The sequence below is a fragment of the Notechis scutatus genome, chromosome 1, assembly GCF_049901735.1.
Source record: "Notechis scutatus isolate UNSWTSFEM ecotype Mainland chromosome 1, rNotScu1.2, whole genome shotgun sequence".
NCBI lineage: Eukaryota > Metazoa > Chordata > Lepidosauria > Squamata > Elapidae > Notechis > Notechis scutatus.
The window spans coordinates 228,345,508-228,369,664 of record NC_142009.1 but is presented as its reverse complement, the minus strand read 5'-3'; the positions used below and the strand labels follow the sequence as shown (position 1 = coordinate 228,369,664).

Below are 24,157 nucleotides of genomic sequence, written 5' to 3'. Positions count from 1 at the left end.
TAATTATTTGAAAATAATTCCCTTTATTGCTTCACTGCTATTTTCAGGATTATTTTGTTTTGCCTTTTACCTTAACATTTATTACTGAGTTTGATTATTGATTTTTTTCTCATTATACATGAACAAGCAATTTTATAAAAGAGTCAAAATGAAACTAATGACATTTAATTATAAAGTTAAAAAGGAATTCTGAATGTCTGTTGGGCAAATCAATGTATCTGGGTGATAATGATTTACTTTTGTATAAAGATATTGGTCTCCATAAATTTCTTTACACTAATGAATGCAGAAGTCATTAGTGCAAAGTTTACAGCATTCATCCAAGCTTTTAAAACACATTTTACATAATTTCTTTTTTAAGTGTGGAGAATACACTTAGGACTATTTTGCTACAGGAAAAAGAATAAAGTTCACAGGGAATAATTAAGAAGTATGCTACAGTTTTCTATGTTGTAATTAAAAATAATAAGACTGCATAAACAAAAAAACAACCAAACTTTATTTTGTATCAGTGATATTGTCTATACAAAATTATATGTTCATCTGTTTGCCTTCTCTGGAGTAAACATGTGTTTTCATGCTGTCATCTTAATGAAGTCTCACAGGGCTGCCCCAAGCAATTTAACAAGTTGCTAGTTAGAAACAGCAACTTGCCTGAACATCATCTTTTCTTATTAGCAAAGAAAGACTGTGACTATAACTATCCTGACTACAGAAAATACTGCAGATTCCTTCCTAACATCCTTATCTAGCTAATCAGTGCAGAAGAGTGAATATCTAACTCCAATTAATTATTGTTATTCTTGAAAAACCACAAAGAAAATCAGATTTCACACAGTTCAAAAGCATGGTTTTCATAACTTGCTTTTAAAAATGCTAATGCTGATAGAATTATAAAATGACATTGTGGATGGCCTACAGTAGAGCTTAAAACTCTTCTCTCTAATTTTGTATTTATAAATAGCAAGATGATTTGAGCATTCACTACCTCAAATCACAGGAAACATACTAGCTAAAAATATGCAATACAGTTGAGGAATGACAAAATAAGTACAACAGATACAAACTTGGGGGGGGGGGGGTTCACACTTTTCAGAATTCTTCAACTATCAAAAGTAGATTTTTTTTCTTAAGTGCTCTACCTATAGCAGTGGTGGCTAACCTTTTTCGGCTCCCATGTTGAAAATTGCACGCACGCTCGCATGTCAGCACCCAGAAGGCAATACGTGCTGCCCCACCACACCCCCTGCGCATGCACGAGTGACCCCTCTGCAATCCCTGCCATGCGTTTCTGCACATGCGTGTGTGATCCCCACCATCCATCTCTATGCATGTGTGTGCATCTCCCCACCCCACACCTCTCACGCATGCGCGTCAGATATCTGACAATCAGCATGTGCAGCGGGGCTCTTCCGGGCAACCTCTCATGTACCGGCAGAAGTAGCTCTGAGTGCCACTTCCGGCACGCATGCCATAGGTTTGCCATCACTGACCTATAGCAATGCATAATATCTGCTCTTCCAGAGCTACTATTAAAATGCTTGTCTCCCGATATATAATTGAATTAACTTGGCCCATTTTTTAAAAAAAAATATTTGCAAAATTTTATTGAATAAACTTTAAAAAATGTGAACACAGTGCGACTTTCCTGACATTTGTTTCTGCCATACATATTACAGCATAAAACCACATACAAAGTTAGCCATCTACCTATCTTACATTACTAAGTTGATGCTATTTACATATTCATTTCCATTTATATTCATATTTACAACGTAACTTCCTTTCACATTCTTTTTGTATAATAATTTTATCCGTTATATTTCATTATCTTTAGCCTAAATGTCTTCCACCTTCCTTCTTATAAAGCGTCACAATTTTTTATTCCGATTTCTTTTCTTCGAATCCAACCATTGGTACATTTTATTCCAGACTTCATAGTATTCTGTCTCTTCCTAATTTTTAATTTCTAATGTTAGTCTGTCCATCTCTGCACAGATCAGTATTTTTTTTTCCGCTTTCAATGAAGATATTTCCACTTTTCCAGTTTTGGGCATAAACCAATCTTGCAGCAGTTACAATATGCAACATTAAATATATCATTCCTTTCCTATATTTTTCTTCTATTATTCCCAATAGGAACACTTCTGGTCTAAACTCTATTTTTTGGCTGAGCATCTCTTCCAGCCATACTTTTATCTGCCACCAATATTCTTTTGCTTTTGTACATGACCACCACATGTGATAATATGTCCCTAGCACTGTATTACATTTTCAGTATTGCGGTGATGCGTTTTTATTCATTTTTGCCAATCTTGTTGGAGGAAGGACATTTTGTATAGGACATTTTGTATAGGTTCTCTTTGTATGAAGTGGCCAAGGTTAGTTTTCTATTTCTTTCCTATAGCTTTTGCCCTTTATCCAATTCAATGTTATAACTGAAATTTTTGGCCCATACTATCATTACTTCTTTAACTTGTTCCTCCTCCATTTTATATTCCAATAGGTATTTATAGGTTATCTTGATTGCTTTTTCATCTGTTGCTAGTAATATTTTATCCAATATAGTCAGTTCTCTCTGTAGTCCCCACTCATTTTTATCTTTCTTATAGTGTGATTGGATTTGTAAGTATGCTCACCATTCTAGTTGTACCCCTTCTTCTTTTAGTTTTTGTCTGGATTTTAGATTCCCATTTTCATTTAGTATTTCTTTATATGTAATAACTTTACCCAAATTAATAAAGTTTGGGTGCACTAATGCTTCTAGTATGGAGAGCCATGCTGGTGTTTCTATGTAATTCTGTTGTTTGATTTTTGTCCATAGCTTGAGCATAGCTTGGCTTATGTGATGTCTTTGGAAGTACTGGTGAGCAACTTAGCCCATTTTTAACATGCTGGTTCTAGTAAATATAAATATATCCCCACACATCCAGGCCCTCCAGTGGCTAAAGAAAATTATTCTGTATTTCTTATTATATTTTTGAATAAAACACAGTATAGAATATATATGTACACATACAAACACATATATACATACATATATACTTTATTGCAAATAAAATAAAATGGGCAGTGAATAGCCAAGAAAATATAGTATAACAACAGTACTTATTTCTGTTTACTTCTTGTATTTTAGGGTGGGTTGGGTGACTGAATAAATTTTCTACTGTTTCAGAGCCTAGTCCTGATTGAATGGTATGCAGGAGCTGCTGCAAATGAGAGTCTGCTGAGATCTTGTCTTTTATATTTAACTTACACCTGTGATAATAAGCTTACAATATGAGGATAGAGTCCCAAAGGTTCTTTTTTCAAGAGGAAACTAGATTTTTTGGGTTTTCTTTTAAGATGCTTTATTTCTCATCTAAGAAGTTTCTTCAGCTTTGACTGGATGATGGGGATGGAAGGATTTATGCTCGTTGCAGACAGCTGGTCATTTGCATCCTTTTAGAGGGTCATTGAGGCCAGCTGGAGGTTTACCTTTGTCATCAGGGTCACCTGAATAGTGCAAATGGCTGTGGAGCCTTCTTGGAACTGCTGAAAGGACTGTGTTGTGGACTGGAAATATATGATGTCATTTCCCTCCCCCTCTGTTGAGAGAAGGCTGTTCAATTTTGACATAGATGTCCTCTTTGACCTCTCTTTCAAACCAGAGGTCCTCTCTGTCCAAAATGTGGACTTTGCTGTCTTCAAAAGAATGCCCTTTGTCTTTTAAATGCAGATGGGCTGCTGAATCTTGTTCTGATGGATTTGTTCTTTTATGTTGTGCCATTCCTTTATGAGGTGGTTGTTTTGTATAAACATTTTTAATTGAATTCTTGACTTTACAAAGTTCCTTTTTCTTCACTGGTCTTTATCAACCTTCTACAGGAAAACTGCAACGTCACCCTATTATATTAAATTATGCTAATTTAGTGGTTGAATTGTATGCTGTTGTTAGTGACCTGGCAACTGTGAGGTTTGATCATTTTGACAATTTGTTATTATGGTAATCCGGAATACAGATAAATCTATGTGCCTACAGAGGACCTACAGAGCTAATTGTATAGGACATTCAAGACATTCTGGAAGCATTCATCCAAAGCTTTGTGATTATGGACAGATGACTCTAATGCAGGGGTGGGCAAACTTTTTGGCTCGGGGGCCGCATTGACTTTTAAAATTTGACAGACGGGCCGGGTCAGCACAAGATTTTTTGGGAATCGCCCCCCACCCTTTCCCCCCCCTTCTCCTCCTTCCCCTCCCCTCGGAGGCCCCCTGAGTCAGGAGTTGCTACCGCCGGCGTGGCTCCAGTCCCGCGTTGCCTCGGGAAGGGAAAGGCAAAAAGGAAGAGCCGCGGCGGTGCTTTGCACAACGGCAGCAGCGGCACCGGAGGCTCAGGCTCAGCGGCTCCTGGTTTTGCCTTTTCCTTCCCAAGGCAACGCGGGACTGGAGCGCGTGAGCTGCGCCGGCGGTAGCAACTCCTGACAGCCCCAGCCGGACACCTGAGCGGAGCCCAGGCGGAACTGCCTGTTGCTGCTGCCGGAGCACCGCCGGGTTGCCTCCTCCAAGCAGCCTGCCCACCCGCTGGGCTTCCCCTCCGCCGTGCGGCTCGGGGCCAGGCGCGAGCACCCGCGAGTTAAAAAGAAGCCAAAAGTTGCTGGGAAGTTGCTCGGGTTTCCGGGGCTTCCAGGCTTAAACTTTGCACAGGCAAAGATTGCAGGCGGGAGCGTCTTCCCGCCAAGGAGCGGGAAGGGTTCCACCCAGCGGGCGGGCGGGCTGCTTGGAGGAGGTGACCCGGCGGTGCTCCGGGTTTCCCCTCTGCCATGCAGCTCAGGGCCAGGCGCGAGCGCCCGCGAGGAAAAAGGAAGCCGCAAGTTGCTGGGAAGTTGCTCGGGTGCTGGGAGCAGGCTTTTAAAGTGCCGCCCGAGCAGGACCGCCGAGCCGGGAAACGGGGCACCAAGGCAGGGCAAGGCTCCACCAGCAGCGGCCTAGCTTTAGGTGGCTCCAAACAGCCCGCTCCAAGCAGCCCGCCAGCCCGCCGGGTGGAACCCTTCCCGCTCCTCGGCCGGAAGACACTCCCGCCTGCAAACTTTGCCTTTGCAAAGTTTAAGCCTGGAAGCCCGGGAAAAAAAAGGGGGATCGGCGGGGACTCACCTTCGGAGAGGTCGCACTCGAAGGTGATTTCGAACTCCCAGCCGAGGCCTTTGCAAAGTTCTTCTTTTCTTTCCTACCCCGAGAGCGCTCTGCACTGTTTTGCAGCTTTGGGGGCCACGCAGCGCAGGGCAATACGCCACGCCCAGCAATTTTTTTTCAGGGGCGGGCTGGATTGGACAGACCAACGGGCCGGATGTGGCCCGCAGGCCGTAGTTTGCCCACCCCTGCTCTAATGAGAGTATAGGAAGAAATATGGAGTGAAAAGGTCTTAAAGCAGTAGGTAGTATGAGAAACATATTAAATAGATATAGCAGCTTTTGCCTTTGTAATATTACCATATAGATGTTATTTTGAAAGCTAAAAGACCAGTTGGAAGACATTCACCATATATCTTATACAGTAGTTAGATGTGGTTGTTTACATAATCCCAGCTGAAGGACAGTTAGGGACAGAATAGCATTCAAAGAAAAAGGATGAGTAAATTAATAGAGTGGATCAACATGAACATATCAGCTAGCATGTGATTCCCTGGTATGTTCTCTTTGAAATTGTCTATCTTAGCCTGATCAGTGAGCTAGTCCAAGTCAACAACAAAGTTTATTCCATACTTAGAATGAAATAGATGGAAATAAATTTCCTTTGGGGTGGGAAGGTAACCATTCTTTAATGAAGAACCAGAATTCTCCCTCTTCTCTTCAAGGCCTCTTTAACCTCCTTGTTTCTCAGGCTGTAGATCATGGGATTCAACATGGGGATCACAAGTGTGTAGAAAACTGAAGCTATTTTATCGGTACCCAGGGAGTGATTCGTGCTTGGCTGCAAATACATGAAGATCAAAGTTCCATAGAAGATGGTAACAGTTGTCAGGTGAGAAGCACAGGTAGAGAAAGCTTTGTGTCTTCCTTGAGCAGACCTGATTCTTAGGATGGCAGACAAAATAAACACATAAGAGATAAGAACAATAAGAAGGGAGACTATCATATCAAAGCCAGCAAAAACATAGATCAGTATTTGTTTGGTGCTGGTATCAGAACAGGAGAGGGCCAAGAGCGGAAGATCATCACAATAGAAATGGTTAATCACATTTGAAGAACAGAATAATAGTCGGAATGTAACGATGGTGTGGAACAGGGCAACAGAAAAGCTATATATATAAGGTGCAGCTACTAATTGGATGCAGACTCTCTGGGACATGATGGATCGATAAAGCAGCGGGTTACAGATGGCAACGTAGCGATCATATGCCATCACTGCCAGCAGGAAGCACTCTGTGATCATGAAAGTCAAGAAAGACCCCAGCTGGGCTGCACAAGCATTGAATGAAATGGTTTTCTTAACTGCTAAGAGGTTTGCCAGCATTTTGGGGGCAATAACGGAGGAATAGCAGAGATCAACAAAGGCCAAGTGGGTGAGGAAGAAATACATAGGGCTATGTAGCTGTCTGTCAGTCTGAATCAAGAGGATTAAGCCCAGATTTCCCATTAGAGTGATGCTATAATTCAAGAGGAAGATGGCAAAGAGGGGCATCTGCAGCTCAGGGCGTTCGGTGATTCCAAATAAAACAAATTCCTTCACTGTACTCACAGTTGAATTGATATCTGCCATTTATTCCATCAACTCAGTTAATTTCTGCTCAGAAAATGGATGAAGAAGGAATACACATTCTTCTTTAATGTTCAGTCATACTCTCTCATATTCATGATAAATTCTTTTGCGTCTGCTTTTATTTAAAACTTAACCACTGTCTCATTTATTCTACTGATTTAGCTGTACCATCTGAAATGATTTTAGAGCAATACCATGAAGATGTGTTCCCATTACAAAAGTGCATCATATATCATAAAGCACTTGGATGCCACAGCAATACCAAGAAGATAGCTTATGTGCAGTAAAACATCTCACTCCTGTTTGAATAGCTGGAAAAGAGGTTCTAGGTTCTATTTATCAATCCATGATGCACATTGGCATTTTATCTTAGAAAGCAAGTGAGCAACAACATGTACACACTGTAAGATGGACCAGGAAAGCTGAAACACACTTATACCAGGTGTACTGAAAAGTCCAGAATTGGTCAAGACTCAACTAGCTGCCTGATAAAGTTTCATATATACATTGTAGAATCTCTCTTGCTTCCCTCAGGTTTCTTGTTTCTGTACAGAAAAAAGGTATATTTTTAGAAAAATTATAAGCCACATGCAAGAGTTCTCATATTACTGATTTTTATTTCATCATATGGCTTTTCAGAAAATCTTCTAAGAAAGCTAAGACGACACAAACAATTGATTTCTATGACATTTTCACCTTTGATTTGCACCTCATCCACTTAACATCTCATAGAAAGCTGCTTTGTCAGCAGAATTTGATATCGAATTTAGCTATATGTAGCTAAGGCTGCTCAGGGTATTTCATCTTCATATTATGAACTATCCTGACTTATATTTTGAAAATGAGATAATATTTTGGAATGTAATTACTTTTGGATGTTGATTTCTCCACATTTTGTGTCATACTTTTCTAAAATTTTGATGGAGCAAAAGAGATTTAGGAAGGTGTATTTCATGAGAAAGGACATTGAGAAATGTATATTTTTTGAGGAAAAATAAATATTCAGAAATACATATTTTAAAAATTCAGTACTATTTGTTTTTTTTAAAATCTATCTCAGTACATAGTGAACATTTTCTTGATTTTTTAAAAAAAGCCCTGAAAGAACTTTGTTTTTCAGAGAGCAAGTCTTGGGGAATCTGTGAGCTATTCCAGTTTCATTGAGACTAATGTCTAAAAATAAACCAACCAATGAGTTACTAAGTTATTCCCAGACTAATGCACATTATTTACTCTGAGATTCTCCCCATCTAAATGTGGTTGCAAATGGCTAAGAGGCACTTTTTAACTTAGTATTTTTCCAAGCCTACCTCTGTCTGCACTTTCTCTTCCATCTGTTATTTGCAGATGCTTGCCTTCATCAGGTATCTGCCCCAGTATGAGTGCCTTTGCCCCTCTAATAATCTATTTTCAGAGGTTTCTCAACATCTTCTGCTCCTCAGAGATTTTCCTTGTGAGGCTTGACTCCTCTGGGAGAGGAGCCGAGTTTGTAAATAACAAATCTGTAATGATAATGAGATGAAGAAAATATAAATCCCAAATGCACATTGTAGATTCTCAAGGATCAATTAATTTCTGTAAGCCATTTCTCAACTATTCAAGTGATTATTTACCATATCCTTCTGGGTTGGTGGTACAAGTACTGGTACCTATGTCCCATGCAAAGCTGAGACTAAGACCAACAGAAAGCAAAGCAACTGAAGTTCATGAGCTATAACTGTTCTGTTTTGGTTTTTTTAAACAAGTTTTATTAATTCTTCAAGACATACAATACATAAATACACAAAAACACAAAACATAAAAGCATAAAAAATTACTTTTCTGAAAGTTGTTTAGTCCCGGGTTATAACTCTTGGTACAGACACAAATTCAAATTCATATTCCTTTTATATACCATTTCATATCTTATTAACATTTTCAATTTTCTATATAACTTCTCTCTTTTAAATTTTCTCAATTTTATTTTATTTATCTCCTCTCAATTCAGATCATAATATTTATTATTCTTTGTCTGTTCTATTTCCAGCCATCCATTTATTTTTCTTCTTTAAAAAAGAAGAAAAACTTCTCCTGTACACTATATGAAGTATGATGCCTTTATCTCTCTCCCCTATATTTATAATACTTAATATAAAAACTGTTCTGTTATTTTATAAACCTTTCAACAAATGCCAAGGAAGAGAGAGTGGTAGGCTATGAAATAGGAAACAGCAAAGTCTTCAAACAATAAAAGAGAGAGTTTTTGCCATGCAAATTAACCCAATGGTATAAGGCTGCTTATTCAGAGTGTTTCTCAACACTCTCTACTTTCAGATCTGTGGACTTCAAGTCTTAGAATTCCCCAAGCTAACTGGACTAAGATACTGAAAATTAATTACTATTTTACTATTGAAATTATGAATGTTTTCTTCTTACATTAATAAAAAGGCCATAGTTCTGACAGCAGGTTTTCAACCAAAACTCCCAGCAACAACCAAGACCAGGCAGGGTCTTTTAGAAGTAGTACCTAGCCAACTCCACATCAGAGATTTTACAACGGACAAAGAGGTGGCATCCTTGGTGGGAGATTGTGGCATAGAGCAAGTGCACATTGGGGCTGTACAACACAGAAGCATCAAATGATGCCATCTGTTGCCAGCAGAAGATGTGGAGAAGTTGTCCTGGAGAATGAGGCAGTACTACATGACCTCTTCAATAGTAAACTTAAATGTTATATCTTGATAAGTGGCTTGAAATAAAATAAATAACATGACATCTCTTATTTTAAAATGAGGTTGATAACTCAAACCACATTACTTTGTGCCCTTTAGATGCTTCAAAAGAGTTCAGTAAGGATTGGTTGCAATTGCCCTGCTGGGGGGAGATGTAATTTCAGAGTTGAAACATTTAACTCGTGCCCAGATTTGTCCTATTAGTCACATTTTGGACTAAACTCACAGAATTGTTAATATAACTCTAGACTGCAAATTAAAAATACATATGTACTTCTCATTTAAATCTTGTCTACATCAATCAAGACATCAAGAACTGTAGAGTTTTTGAGAATGTAAGCAAACTAAAATTTATTATACAACACTAGAAAGAGAAAATAACATTGTATTCGTAATATTAGTTTGATGATTTCTGTTGTCATTTGAACTATTTTTTCATTTTTGAGAAAGGGACAAGAAAGATGATTTTCAAGCAGTATGAACAATATTTCAAAGTTGTCCTACTTTATAACATGTAGATCTTTAGGACAAAAATAACTCTAATTTGGTTCAACCGACAGGTTGGTGGCATAAATTATTCACAGATCCCCTACTTAAACGATTTTCATTATTCTGCTCTGCATCAACAAGCACACATACACAAAAACAAATGTCACAGGAGAATGGGAACTTTAGGGAATTTTTAAACCAGAGTTTAAATAAATGGAGCCCTCGCCCAACTCAGTAATCTCTGCAATGCTATCAGTATTTCATTCCTAGGTAAACTGCATATTCTGTTCACAGAAAGAAGTCTTGGAAATTTTGGCTAGAAGCTCTAGCTTACAGCAGACCCACAGCATTACTTGTGTGGGTCCCTCAGAACAAAGAAAAGGATGCATGGATGCTGAAATTATAGTTATTTCTTCTCCCACTGAAAGCAGTAGACGAAATTCAGGGGGGGAAATCTATTAAGGATAAGTATAGGAAAAACTAACTTCCTATTCTTTCTGATAAAGTTTAGGAAGTCTTATTGCTGTTCAATTGTCAATACATTTTGAAAATGCATCATATACAAAGTTCTGGCGCTCTCTCAAAAATAGGGGGTAAGTATATTTTTCCTCTTTCTATTTATTTACAAAGAATAGACCCTGCTCTATCATTGGCCAGGACAGGAATAAATGAAGAGTTGGTTATTAACCATGCTGTCCATCTCCTGATGAACAGCATGTCTAAATTGACTTGCCAGAGCACCAAGACAATGGTTATCAACCAATAGTAATGGTGTACATAAATTGATCCCCTGCAAGTCACTTTTCAAATGGCAACTGAATTCCAAATGTGATAGTATGCTTTCAGAGATAAATGCAATGTGAGGAGACAGAAAACTGTGATTTCCTGATCATCTGCTTGGGGCATAGCTGGGTGTTACACAGCAAAAATTATGATAATCTGTATTTATAGTAAGCAGAAAAGGGTAGAGAATGGGAGTAAATCATCAGTAGAATAGTAAGGAAGACCATATTCTAACATGTACTATGTTATCCTGATAATATACAGTATAAGAGATCTCAAGCAGGATGTTGTGTCCTAATTTAGTGTTATTAGAAGGAGCAACAAGTCCCCTTAGTTTGAAAAGAGGGATTGAGTTAAACTCTTCTCATAGATTTTTCTCCATCTTAACACATCTTTATACCACTATAAGTTTAAGGGATGGCTAGAGGTTATATAAACTAGGGAAAAATGCTTGCATTAGGTTATATTGAAAGTGGAAAGAAAAAAAAGGCATAGATCTATAGATTTCCAAATAATATAATCTCAGCTAAATAACATATAAATAACAGCTAAATAACATATCTCTGTGTTAGGCAGAAATTGTATTGGTCTGGGTGTTTTAGTTGCCTTACAAAGTAAGTAGTAAATTCCAATCTTTGTCTAATTGCATTTTTTCCTCCCAACAATTAATATACAAAGAAGAAATTTCCATGTGCAATCACACACAGGTCTCCAAGTTCATTCTCCTGGGCATCACAAATCAAAAAGAACTGCAACTGCCCCTCTTTGTGTTGTTCCTACTGGTGTACATTATCACCCTGGTGGGGAATCTAGGAATGATCATGCTAATCAAGACGGATTCTCGACTCCACATTCCCATGTATTTTTTTCTCAGTAATTTGGCATTTGTAGACATCAGCTATTCTTCCAGCATTTCACCCAATATGTTGGTGTCTCTCTTAACAGAAAGGAAAAGCATTGGATTTGCTGCATGCGCCATTCAAATGTTTGTGTTTGTTATATGTGGAAGCACTGAATGTCTTCTTCTGGCTGTGATGGCCTTTGATCGGTATGTGGCTATTTGTCATCCTTTGCGTTATTCAGTGATCATGTCAGGAAAAATCTGTGTCGGGCTGGCAGCTATTTCATATTTCCTTGGCATTTTCTATGCAGTTTTACACACCACGCTCAGTTTTTCTTTATCTTTTTGTGGATCAAACCTGATCAATCATTACTATTGTGATATCCCCCCACTCTTACAGCTTTCTTGCTCTGATACTCACACCAATGAGACTGTAATATTTGTGCAAGTGAGTATAAACTGTGTAGGCACCACAGTAACTATCTTGTTCTCCTATGCCTCTATCTTAACCACCATTTTAAAGATCCGTTCTAACCAGAGCAGACGCAAGGCCTTTTCTACCTGTTCTTCTCACCTTATTGTTGTGAGCTTATTCTATGGGATGATCTTCTTTATGTATTTACGACCCAGCTCCACATACTCCTTGGAGCAAGACAAAGTGGCCTCTTTGTTCTACACAGTGATGATGCCTATGCTGAATCCCATGATCTATGCCTTGAGGAATCAAGAGGTGAAATGTGCCTTTCAGAGAATGATTAGGAAGTCTGTTCTTGCAAAATGGAAGAGTAGAACAATAGAGGCACTTTAACTCTGCACTCTCCTAGATTACAATCATATTAAAGCGATTTGCAATTGATCATTATTTCAGATTGGAGTTCTTAGATGTGAAATGTTTGACCAATTATTGATCTTCAGATATTACTGAAAGTACTCACATTGATATACAAATGCAGAACAAAGTCATGTCTGATAACTTATTTGATAGTCTACAGACTTGAACAGGATCAGTCCCTGGTAGAATATTAAGGTTCTGTTTCCACAGAAGTTGAAGCTGTGGTCACCAGAGGATGTTAAGTTCATATTAGTGACATCTGGAAAAGTAGAACTAGTCACTTTTATCCCTCTCAAAAGTATGTTCAAGTACAGCAATAACAATTAATGTTTGTAGCAATCTCTTTTTTGTGTATATAAAGGACAATCACAAAGTCTGATGCATTTGTTAAAAATTTCCATTGTGCCAGAATAGTATTTTATAGAGCACCTCTTCTATATCATTGATAGAGAAACAATTACAGATGATAATGAAGGGCAGATTCTATCACGACTCTGATATTCCTTTGTCTTCAGGTTTTCATAGTTTAACATTATCTGAGAAGGTGGTATATTCTGCCTTTCTTCCAAGGGCTGAAGGTAGCATACACAGCACATCCCCTTCCATTTTTTCCATATAACCACAATGCTATGAGGTTGATTGGGGAGAGGGGGGAGAGGGAGGGATGGAGAGGGAGAGGGTGGAGGGAGAGGGAGGTAGACTTGAATCTCAACCTCCACAGATCATCCAACACCTAATTATTATACCACAATGGTTTATGTAACCCAGGGGTCCCCAACCACCGGTCCGCAGACCGGTACCGGTCCGCGGAACAACTCCTACCGGGCCGCTGGCTTGCTGGGCGCCGCCATCTTTTTTGATGAAAGCTCCGTGAGCTTTTCCATCAAAAAGATGGCGGAAGCACGCGCATCGATGAGCTTTCCGGTAGGTGGCTTTCTCCGGTGAAAGCTCACCGAGCATGCGCCTTTTCATCAAAAGATGGCGCGCCCGTGAGTCAGCTGATGCACTTTTCATCAAAAAAAGATCGGCGCCCAGCTGATGCCAGTACCGGGCCGCAGCGTAAAAAAGGTTGGGGATCACTGATGTAACCCATAGAAATGAAATATTCAGTCTTACCTGTTCCTATACTACAATGGCATTGCTCAGAATGAAACACAGTAACATGCCAGTACCACATCAAAATGGGGGACATTGTGCTGTTATGATAGACTAGAGTGTTTCTTAATATTATAAGGGATAATGTAGTGCTGATAATTTGCAGAATATAATGATTTATTTGAAACAAAGAAATTGGTACTTCTATGATAGGTCAATAAAATGTTTGTTTGTTTGTTTGCTTGTTTTACTCTCTTATTTTAAATGCTTTTGTGCCAGTTCAATGAAATGACTGTAAATGGTTTACAAAACATATACAATAAAATTATAAAATACATAAACAAATTCTCAATTTAAGCACGATCACAATATCATAGTTAGCAGCACCAATGTCTATATTAGGTATCTCTATCCTTTATGTCACCGTCCCCAAATGTCTGCTTAATCAAGTTTTCACTAATCTTGCTAATCTTAACAACAAGATTGTTAGCCTTTGTTCAGCAAGGAACTGATTCCTCAAGAGGAGAGCTCCAGCAGAAAATGCTAGTTACAAGTCCCTTCCCAAGGCACACCACAAGGTGTGGGGACAGGTAACATGGTTTCTCTGTATTGTCACCCAATAGATGGGCAGATACTATCTAACAAAAACAGTCCTGCAGATATCCAAACTCCAATCATGTAGTTCTTTATATGTTTATTACTAGCATCCTGAATTGTATCTGGAATCAAACTTGTAGTCAATACAGCATCTGAAGCTCTGGTGTTTCACCATAACATTCTGTATCTGTTGAAGCTTCCAGATGGTTTTTAAGAGCAGTCCACTGTACAACTAAATACAGATCAACTACTAGCAATTTTAAAGTAAAGATTTAAAATAGTAATTAAAACCGAATTCCTAAAATTAATGTTTCTATGTATCTAAGGTAATATTTTTTTTGACAGTTCTCAAACACTTTTTAGTTCCTCCATAAAATATTTGAAATCTTGTAAGAAAGAAGCTTACATAAGGTCACAGGAGAATCTAGGAAACACACAATATGCATAGTTCCCTAAATATCCAGAGAAGGACCAAAACCAATGAATTCTCATGTCAACACATTTATGTCAAGGAATTTTATTAAATCTACCCTATAAAACTACATAAGGTGTAATCTTAAAATGCACTATCATGATTCTGCTATGGTGTTAGAAACAGAGAGCAAACTGAACGGTCTTGGAAGTATAAAACATTGGAACTGATTTGAAATGATTATACTGGATGGAAAGTCGTTCCTAAAACAATTTGCTTGAGAACTAAGGTTGCCCATTTATATTCTGGAGGAATGATGCTGCAGTAGAAATTCTGTATAGACTTTGTCTTTCACCCATGGTCTTCTTCCAAGAGGGTTGAAATTTTTTTCCACCTCAAGCACAAAGTTCAGAAGTTGTGTCCATGTAGCAACAAAGGTACTTATATTCTTTTCTTGAATCAAAACGGTCAATTTAGCCATTTCTGCCACCTCCATCAGCTTCTGCAGCCATTCATACATGGTGGGAATCAAAATGTCCTTCCATTTTTGTGCATACAGTAGACTTGCTGCTGTCAACATACAGTATATAAGACCAAGTTCAAAAAATTTTCTCCCTGTCTTTTTCCATTAAACCCAAAAGAAAAGTTTCTCGTTTCATCTTTATCTTCATTTTAAGAATTTTCTGTATTAAAATATGAATCTTACTCCAAAATTTCTTTGCTTTATCACATGTCCACCATAAAAGATAAAAAGTCCCTTTTTTACTTTTACACTTCTTTTATACAACATTCATTTGAAATAACTTTATAGATTTTAGATAACTTATCCAGTGTTAAATATCAGCAATACATCATCTTATAAAATTTTTCTTTTAAATTATAGTTTAGTGTAAATTTTAAACCCTTCATCCACACATTTTTCCATTGTTCAAGCATCACATTACAGTCAAGATTCCTTGCCCACCGAATCATACAATGTTTTACATGTTCATGTTCCAAATTCAATTTCAATAACATTTCATAAATCTTAGCAGTAATATGTTCATCACATAGTAAGATTTCCAATTCATTCTTTCTTTCAGTTGTTGATATGTAAACCAATGGCAAACATAACCCTCTGATTCAAGTTCTTTTTTCGATTTTAGTGTAGGGTCACCAGAGTTGAAATATAGTATTTTAACATAGGTCCACCAGTCTGGCTTCGCCACCATTTCTTTTCTAAAAAAAGCTTCCTGGGGTGACACCCAAAGAGGGAACTTTGTATAGATAAGTTGAGGCTGGGTGACAAGGAATGGTTGGGGGGGGCAGGTGAGGCACCCCTTGATGTGAGTGACATTGAGTTGGCTACGCCCACCCAGTCACATGACCACCAAGCCACACCCATCCAGTCACATGACCACCAAGCCACACCCATCAAATAAGCCATGCCCACAGAACCGGTAGTAAAAAAATTGAATTCCACCACTGACTATGAAGCAATATATAAGTCTAAGTGCTATTGCTATAACATTGAATTAAATCTTTAGCATTCAGAAGGTCTTACTTCTGAAAGAAAGAACAGACCCAAGAAGTAGAGATAATATATTATGAAAGAAACTCTCTATGCCATGATTACAGAAGGTTTATACTGTAAGCAAGCTTTGGATAAGCAGATGTTAAGAGTCATGCTGTCTTTCTTAATCTTAAAGGAGTTTTCCTCCCATCGCTAAATGCGTAGCTTAATTAGATCAGAAAAAAGACATATTCCACAGAATTTTCTTAACAAAAGTTCAGCCAGAAAATTGGACTGTCCACTTTTTACAAAGCAACATAATCTACATGATATGATTTTTGGCATGTTGACCCCAAAAATATAATTTGACCAAGCAGAAGTATTTGATGTATAGTTTGTGAAGAAACATGCGATCTCATTCACCTGGCACTGGCACATTATGTCTGTATCACAACATATATGTTAACCAAACACGTTTTGCTCTGATGGTTCTGTTCCTTGTGATTAGGCTTCTAAGAAATGCATATCAAACATTTTCCCAAATCAAAATTTAAAAGTGGACAATTCCATACCACACCCAAAACTCCTACATTCTTTATTTACCTCCATAAATGAATCCTTCCGAACCACAATACATCTCATTTATTTCTAGAGTTAGAAATTTCCCAGTGCAGCAATTAAACTTGCGAAGAATCCCCCCACTCCTTTAGATGGATCTTCTGGGATGCTTTCTTTAAAAGTAATTGCCATGCAGGGGAGGATCACATGGGGATCACAGTTAGTAGATAGGGCAAACATTTCCCTCTGCAGCTTCACCACTTGCACACTCATAAAGAATCCCTTGCTTTCATGCCATTAGATTTGCTAAACAAACAAACTTCTGATCCCAAAAGAATCTGATTTCTATTTGAGGGCCACAGTTACGATCAAATGCTGCACATCACTGAGGAAGACTCGGTGGCCGCATTAAACTTTAGGCTGGAGGTTTCCTGATCTGATCTAAAAGTACACCTATGAGATGTGTCAAGATTTCCTCCCTGATTTTAATTTCCCCAGCATATACCATCTAAGAACATTAGAGGTCCCAAAAGAGGTAAAATTATAAATAAATAAATTAAAGGATATTTAGTGCACACACAATGTACCAGTGACCTAGTGATGGCTTAACTTTTTGTTTTACTTATGTAATGGTCTGAACTGAATGAATATAGTACTACTAAAGAATAAGCGTATATATTTGGGGGGCTCAAGTCAGTATACCAACTAATATTTACTAATACCCAAATATTAATAAATATGTATTTTTTTTATCTTCAACAGGAAATTCAGATAGATGGAGAAGTCTCTGTTCAATCACTCAAGAGTCACTCAATTTATTTTTCTGGGTATTACAAGTAAGCCTGAACTCAAACTCCCTTTATTCATTTTGTTTTTTATTGTGTATATCATTACTGTGGTAGCGAATTTGGGGATTATTTTTATAATCAGATTTGATGCCCAGCTTCACACTCCTATGTATTTCTTTCTCAGTAATCTGGCTTTTGCTGATACTGGTTACTCATCAGCCATTACTCCTAAAATGTTGGTGGATTTTTTAATGGAGAAGAAAATTATTGGAATATTTGGCTGTGCAGTTCAAATGTTCTTTTGTGTCCTTTGTGGGAGCAGTGAATGTCTCCTACTGGCTGTGATGGCCTTCGATCGGTATGTGGCCATCTGTAATCCACTGAATTATTCAACCATCATGTCAGAAAAATGGTGTTTCTGCCTGGTAGCTGTTTCATATGTTCTAAGCATTTGTTATTCAGTTTTATATATTGTGTGTGTCTTTAGTTTACCCTTTTGTGGACCAAATGTAGTCAATCATTTTTATTGTGATATTCCTCCACTGCTAAAACTTTCATGCTCTGATACTCACATTAATCAGATGGTGATATTTGTGCAAGTAAGTATAAATTGTATAAGTACTACACTGATCATTCTGATTTCATATGCCTGCATTCTGTCTACCATTCTGAAGATCCGCTCCACTACGAGCAAATCCAAAGCCTTTTCCACTTGTTCTTCTCATCTGATTGTTGTCAGCTTATTCTACGGGACAATCTTTTTTATGTATTTACGGCCCAGTTCTACATATGCACTAGAAGACAAAGTGGCATCTTTGTTTTATACAGTGGTGATTCCTATGTTGAACCCTCTCATCTACAGTCTGAGGAACAAAGATATGAAGGAGGCATTTCAGAAAATTTTGGAAAAACTGCTGTAACTTGAAAGTACAATATTAGGTTTGTAAAAGTGTAGACATTTATACATTGTATATGCAAATTTAATTGTTTGAAATAGGGCTCTGTATGGGCTGAGCACACAGCCAGGAGACTGAATGAGTTCTAACCCAGGTAATAAGATAACTATTTAGACTTAACCTGCAAGAATAACTTTTCTTTCAAATTCTAGTTTTCTATGGATATATATTTACTTTCACAGAAAGCCTTAAACAGGTGATCTGCTGGTATTTATAACTCCATAATGCCACAAAATGACATAATGTAATCCTGCCAATAATACATATCAAAGCTAAATGTTTGTATGGTTTTCTTCTCTAAATATATATTTAAGTATCTGAGTGAGCAACTGGAGAATAAAATCTTTTATTGCCTTCAAAGTCCTATTCATACATTTTTGAGAAATATAATTTCAGGATATAACATTAGGGGATAAACTATTTTTTCTCTCTGTACAAATATTATGCAATTTCATTTGTTTCATTTGTTTAAGAAAAATATCAATTTGCTTTCTTGTGGATGCAGGTTTGAATCCCCAAGGAATAGGTGTAAGCCAGCCCGCCCATAGTTTCCTTTACATTGTGCAGTCATGGGAATTGTTACTAAAATCTGGTATCAGGGGTGGGATTCTACCAGTTCGCACCTATTCACTAGAACCGGTTGTTAACTTTCTAAGCAGTTGAGAAAACTGGTTGTTAGAAGAAATTACTGGTCTAATCCTGTAAGGAAGGAAGGAAGGAAACATTCTGGTGTTGCTTACAGAAACTGCCTCTCCATTAAACCTTATTATATTCTTGGCAGGACTAGACTTCCTGTCTCAGGAACTTCTCTGGAGTTTTTTTCCCCTCCTTTGCTGGTACTTTGCTTGTGTGGAGTGACCATTCAAAGATACAATGGCACTGAAAAAAAGTGACTTATGACCCTTTTTCACACTTATGACTATTGCAGCATCCCCACAGTCACGAGAGGCCATGCGAGGAGATTCGTGCCTCGATGTGAGTGATGTTGAGTTGGCCCCGCCCATCCAGTCACATGACCACCAAGCCATGCCCACCAACTAAGCTATGCCCACAGAACCGGTTGTTAAAAAATTTGAATCCGTGTCTGGTATGCATACTCAGTGATCCCATTATCCATCATACACTTAAAATGAATATATTAATCATGGCATTTGAATGAACTAGGAGCCACAAATGTATTTCTTATCAATGGGTTCTGCAACATTCTTAAAAAATTTAAGCCACCTTTTCTAACTCTGTACTGCTGCTATCTCCTCCCTGTTAAAATTTAGAATTCTCTTTAAGTATTTAATGTTCTCTTATTCATATTTTGCATTCCTCAGTGACAGAGAGTAAAAGTGGAAATACAAAATCCCACTTTTATATTACCTGACACTTTTTGGGGGGTGGAATTAGTCAATAAAACCATACTTAATGTGACCCAACCACATTCAAACTTAATATACATTTCTGAACATCCATAAGTTTTTGAATCAAATGCCCCTAACTAACATGGTAAGGAGGGTTTTGCTAAGAAGTTATCATTTTAGATTGCTTTCAAAACAGACATGACTGATTAGTAGATACATAACCCTTTTATGGTCATGAACAAATTTCATCCCCAAGGCTGCACATAGTATCTATATTTTCTAAAATTGAAACAAGCCGCTATCTCTTTTTCTATATATCATTAAATTGTGATATTTGCTTGATGAATTTTCTGAAATTATGCTCAATAAAGACATTTGTGGTTTCCATTTCACATTCCAATATTTTTGCATTGTACTATATATGTATCTTTCCACTGCTTTGGAGGATTTTTTTTTTTTACATGCCCACTTTCTGTGTCATGGCATTCCCTACATTTATTGCTATGATTTGCTTATTTTTAGATATCATGGATGGAGTTGGATACCATTTATAGTGTCAGGATTCTGGCAGCTGCCCTAACTAAATCATGAGCCTCGAGCCAAGATAAAGAATTTATTAAGAGCGAACATGTTGGCATAACCTGTTTGAAGCCGATTCTGAGACATGTAACTCACTGTCACCCTTGACCCTGGTTTCCCCCCACCCCTTTGGGTGCATCATAATTCATATTCTCCAATGAAACATGTCCATAGCCAAGAGTCATCAATCACATTCTCCAATTAGAGATTTGCCTGGCAGAAACTCCGGTTGCTTAGTTACAATCTTTGCAAGATAATAATGGAATGCACTTTCGGTTCCAAACTGCTGCAATGCTATTTCAAATTCCCCCTCCCCCCACTTCTGTTCATGTCAACTCTAAAACAGGCATAGAAATGTTTTACAAGTTCACATATAGAATATTTTGTAGCAATTTTCCTTTGTTATAACTTGGTGCAAATTTTAAAGATTTAGTTCATAATTCATCCCAATGTAACATTGTAAGTGATTCTTTAAAATTCTGAATTCATTTTATCATACAGTTTTTAATTTGTTCTGTCTCTGTATCATATCTTTTTTTCTATTATTTTTATTGAAGAGTTTTAAAAAGAAAGTTAATAAAATTATGCAATCTAATATAAATTAGAAAAAAAAAGAAGAAATCAAAGAGAAAGGTTAAAGTGCAAGAAAGAAAGAAAAAGAAAAAAAAGAAAAGAAACAAAAAGGGGCAAAAACAACTTCCAATTTTCTTTACAATAGCTATAAGTACAAATATAAATTTACCTCTTATTCTATGTTTACAGCTTAATTCCCTTCTTTCTATAATCTATCCTGTCTAATAATAAAAGCCATAAATCATTTTTTCTGTTTTATGTTAAAAGTCCATAAATTTCTAATCATCAATAAACATAGATATTGTCTTTTCATTGATCAAAGAAATCAATTTAGACATCTCAGCAAGTTCCATCATCTTCACCAACCATTCCTCCATTGTGGGTATTGATAAATCTTTCCATCTTTGTGCACCCAATAATCTCACTGCAGTTATCATACATGAAAACAATGTTCCCTTACCTTTTTCCAACTGTATGTCCTTCAATCCAAAAAAAAAAAAAAAAAAAGCTTCTGGCCTCAATTGTACATTAATCTTTAAAATCCTCTGAATCAGTGTAAATAAATATTAAACACGATAAAATGTCCTTCCTGTTGTTCATATGTCCACAAAACAGCCTAACAGGTGGTGTTAGTTTTGTAGGAGTGTATCAAGTTCTTTTTTGTTAATATACCTCCTTTATTCTTGAAAACTGATTTTATCTTTCCAACATTTGTAATTTTTATATCTATAGTATTCTCTAAAACTATGCATGATTTTCATTTTTTTTGTATTTTGTTACCTTGTTACAGCAGCTGAGCTGTCACTGATATCTCTTTGTTTTATTCATTGTTTTTACTCATTGTTTCAAACAGCTTCCTTACCCTCTCTTCTCTTAGCTTTGTTTTCCATTCATTTTACAGTACTAGAAAAACTAATAATGTAACATTCTACATTCACTCCAATTTCTTGTGTCACTAGACACCAGATGGGCCCATAGAGATCAATTGACTTCACATCATGTCTTTGGTTAACTGAAGCTAGCCTTAGACATTAGTCAAAGCTTAATACATTTTAATGTAGTAAATTCCAATAACAGCATTGTGTACCAAAAGGATCTCCAGTTATTAGTATAAATAGAATGTTTACAAAGCTATAATGATAGTCAGCTTTATTAGTGGAACTCAGTGAATATGTGGAAACAATAATCTTTTCTAACTTAAAGCAGCTACTGTATATTTAAAGCAGAGCTTCTTAATGGGGTTGACAAATATACCCTTAACGCATTATATAGGAAGTCAGCAAAGTTTGCAGTTTGGGTTGTTTAAGCAAACAAAGGAGGGCTTTGGAAAATAGCAAGCAACAGATCCCGAGCGTCCAGCTGACAGAGAAGAAATGCAATAAGGTTGTTAAAAAGGAAGTCCCAGAGGCCCCAGAACATGAATAAATACTCCAGGGGTAGCTCCTCAGATAATCACAGAGATGCAATGCTTCATGTTATAACTAAGTTAGCTATTAATGAATTCGAGGTCTGGCATTTAAGAGACTGAGCTCAGGAAGACCAATATGATAATAAACATGTTTGCCTTAAGGCTAAACATGTGCCTGCTTTACGGGAGGAGTGTTGAAGTGGTGGGGAAAAGGGTTTTCCATGTTATAAACAAGATAGGGATGCTGAGCAATGGCTGGAACTGAGAATGAGGAGCAGGAATGAAACAAAAAAAAAATTAAGTGATGGTGGAGCTGATACCAAAAATGTTCCAGGGAAGAAGAGCATCTAGACTCTAGAGAGCTATTCAAAGGAGGCAAAAGGATTATTTGGATGGGAAGAAAAGGGCCAAAGTACTGCAAGGTTAATCAAAAGTGTGTGGGTAGAAAAATATGGAAGCTAGTAACGTATGGATAAAATATATCCGGGAAGAGAGAGGAGAATATTGCTTGTATGACTATTTATTTATTCTGACAAAGGACACAACTAAAAGGAAAAGCCATCTGGAAAAATGCTGTCAGCAAAGTTGTAGGGTAGGTTAGAGGTTTTGTTTCATTTTTGTCTTTCACGTATAATTTTAAGATTTTATTTTTAAATACTAAAAAGTAACAAGATCTAGATTTAATTGAGAAAAAGAGATGGTGATATGATCTTGACTGTTTGGTCTGGGTAAACATTTCATTTCATTGTATTGTTTCATATTTCAAACAGGAACTCTTGCTGGGGAAATGTCCTGGTAGAATCATACTACCATAAATGAATTCATTTTTCTTGGATTGACAAACCAAACAAAGCTACAATTGCCTCTCTTTATTCTCTTGCTAAATGTGTATGCTGTCACCTTATTGGAGAATCTGGGAATGATTTTACTAATCAAATGTGATGCACAGCTTCAAACCCCCATGTACTTTTTTCTTAGTCATTTAGCTTTTGTGGATATCTGTTATTCTTCAGCCATCACTCCCAAAATGTTGGTGGATCTTTTAGCAGAGAGAAAAGCCATTAGATTTACAGCCTGTGCAGCTCAGATGTTTTTATTTGTTATCTTTGGAGTTACAGAATGCCTTCTGCTGGCTGTAATGGCCTATGACCTTTATGTGGCTATTTGTAAGCCTTTTCATTACCTGGTCATTATGTCCAGGAAAACATGTGCTTGGCTTGTAGCTGGTTCTTATGCAGTTGGCTTATTTCATTCATTCACACACACCATATTCACATTTACTTTATCTTTCTGTGGCTCAAATAAAGTCAACAATTATTTCTGTGATATTCCTCCACTGCTTAAACTTTATTGTTCTGACACCCATTTTTATGAGATGGTTATATTTGCTCTGGTTAGTATCAACTTTGTAACCACCACAATGACCATTTTCATCTCTTACTCCTGTATCCTGATTGCTGTTTTAAGGATAAGCTCCACAGAGAGTAGACATAAAGCTTTTTCCACCTGTAGTTCCCACATGACTGTAGTGGCCATCTTCTATGGGACAATTTTCTTCATGTATCTGTGATCAACTTCTACTTACACTCTGGATCAAGACAAGGTGGCCTCTTTGTTCTACACAGTGATGATCCCTATGCTGAATCCCATGATCTATGCCTTGAGGGATCAAGAGGTGAAATGTGCCTTTCAGAGAATGATTAGGAAGTCTGTTCTTGCAAAATGGAAGAGTAGAACAATAGAGGCACTTTAACTCTGCACTCTCCTAGATTACAATCATATTAAAGCGATTTGCAATTGATCGTTATTTCAGATTGTAGTTCTTAGATGTGAAATGTTTGACCAATTATTGATCTTCAGATATTACTGAAAGTACTCACATTGATATACAAATGGGGAACAAAGTCATGTCTGATAACTTATTTGATAGTCTACAGACTTGAACAGGATCAGTCC

The 24,157-nt window shown here is 37.2% G+C and overlaps 3 protein-coding genes and 1 pseudogene across 3 annotated transcripts; 3 read left to right on the top strand and 1 right to left on the bottom strand.

Moving 5' to 3' along the window:
- Nucleotides 1-5,796: 5,796 nt before the first annotated feature.
- On the bottom strand, nt 5,797-6,747 carry LOC113424765 (olfactory receptor 8U3-like). The gene has a single exon (XM_026686622.2). It carries the CDS (start codon nt 6,736-6,738, stop codon nt 5,797-5,799), a length of 942 nt encoding a protein of 313 aa, XP_026542407.2. The 5' UTR covers nt 6,739-6,747.
- Nucleotides 6,748-11,410: 4,663 nt separating this feature from the next.
- LOC113424780 (olfactory receptor 5AR1-like) lies at nt 11,411-12,370 on the top strand. Its single transcript, XM_026686633.2, has one exon. The coding sequence runs from the start codon at nt 11,411-11,413 to the stop codon at nt 12,368-12,370; it is 960 nt and encodes a 319-aa protein (XP_026542418.2).
- A 4,935-nt stretch (nt 12,371-17,305) lies between these two features.
- Nucleotides 17,306-18,256, top strand: LOC113424766 (olfactory receptor 5AR1-like). The gene has a single exon (XM_026686623.2). It carries the CDS (start codon nt 17,324-17,326, stop codon nt 18,254-18,256), a length of 933 nt encoding a protein of 310 aa, XP_026542408.1. The 5' UTR covers nt 17,306-17,323.
- A 4,732-nt stretch (nt 18,257-22,988) lies between these two features.
- Nucleotides 22,989-23,954, top strand: LOC113424752 (olfactory receptor 5AR1-like; annotated as a pseudogene).
- The last annotated feature ends 203 nt before the right edge of the window (nt 23,955-24,157 follow it).

Excerpts from the sequence above, each read along its gene's own strand:
- LOC113424765 (XM_026686622.2), bottom strand. The coding sequence starts at position 6,738 with ATGGCAGATATCAATTCAACTGTGAGTACAGTGAAGGAATTTGTTTTA.
- LOC113424766 (XM_026686623.2), top strand. The coding sequence starts at position 17,324 with ATGGAGAAGTCTCTGTTCAATCACTCAAGAGTCACTCAATTTATTTTT.
- LOC113424780 (XM_026686633.2), top strand. The coding sequence starts at position 11,411 with ATGTGCAATCACACACAGGTCTCCAAGTTCATTCTCCTGGGCATCACA.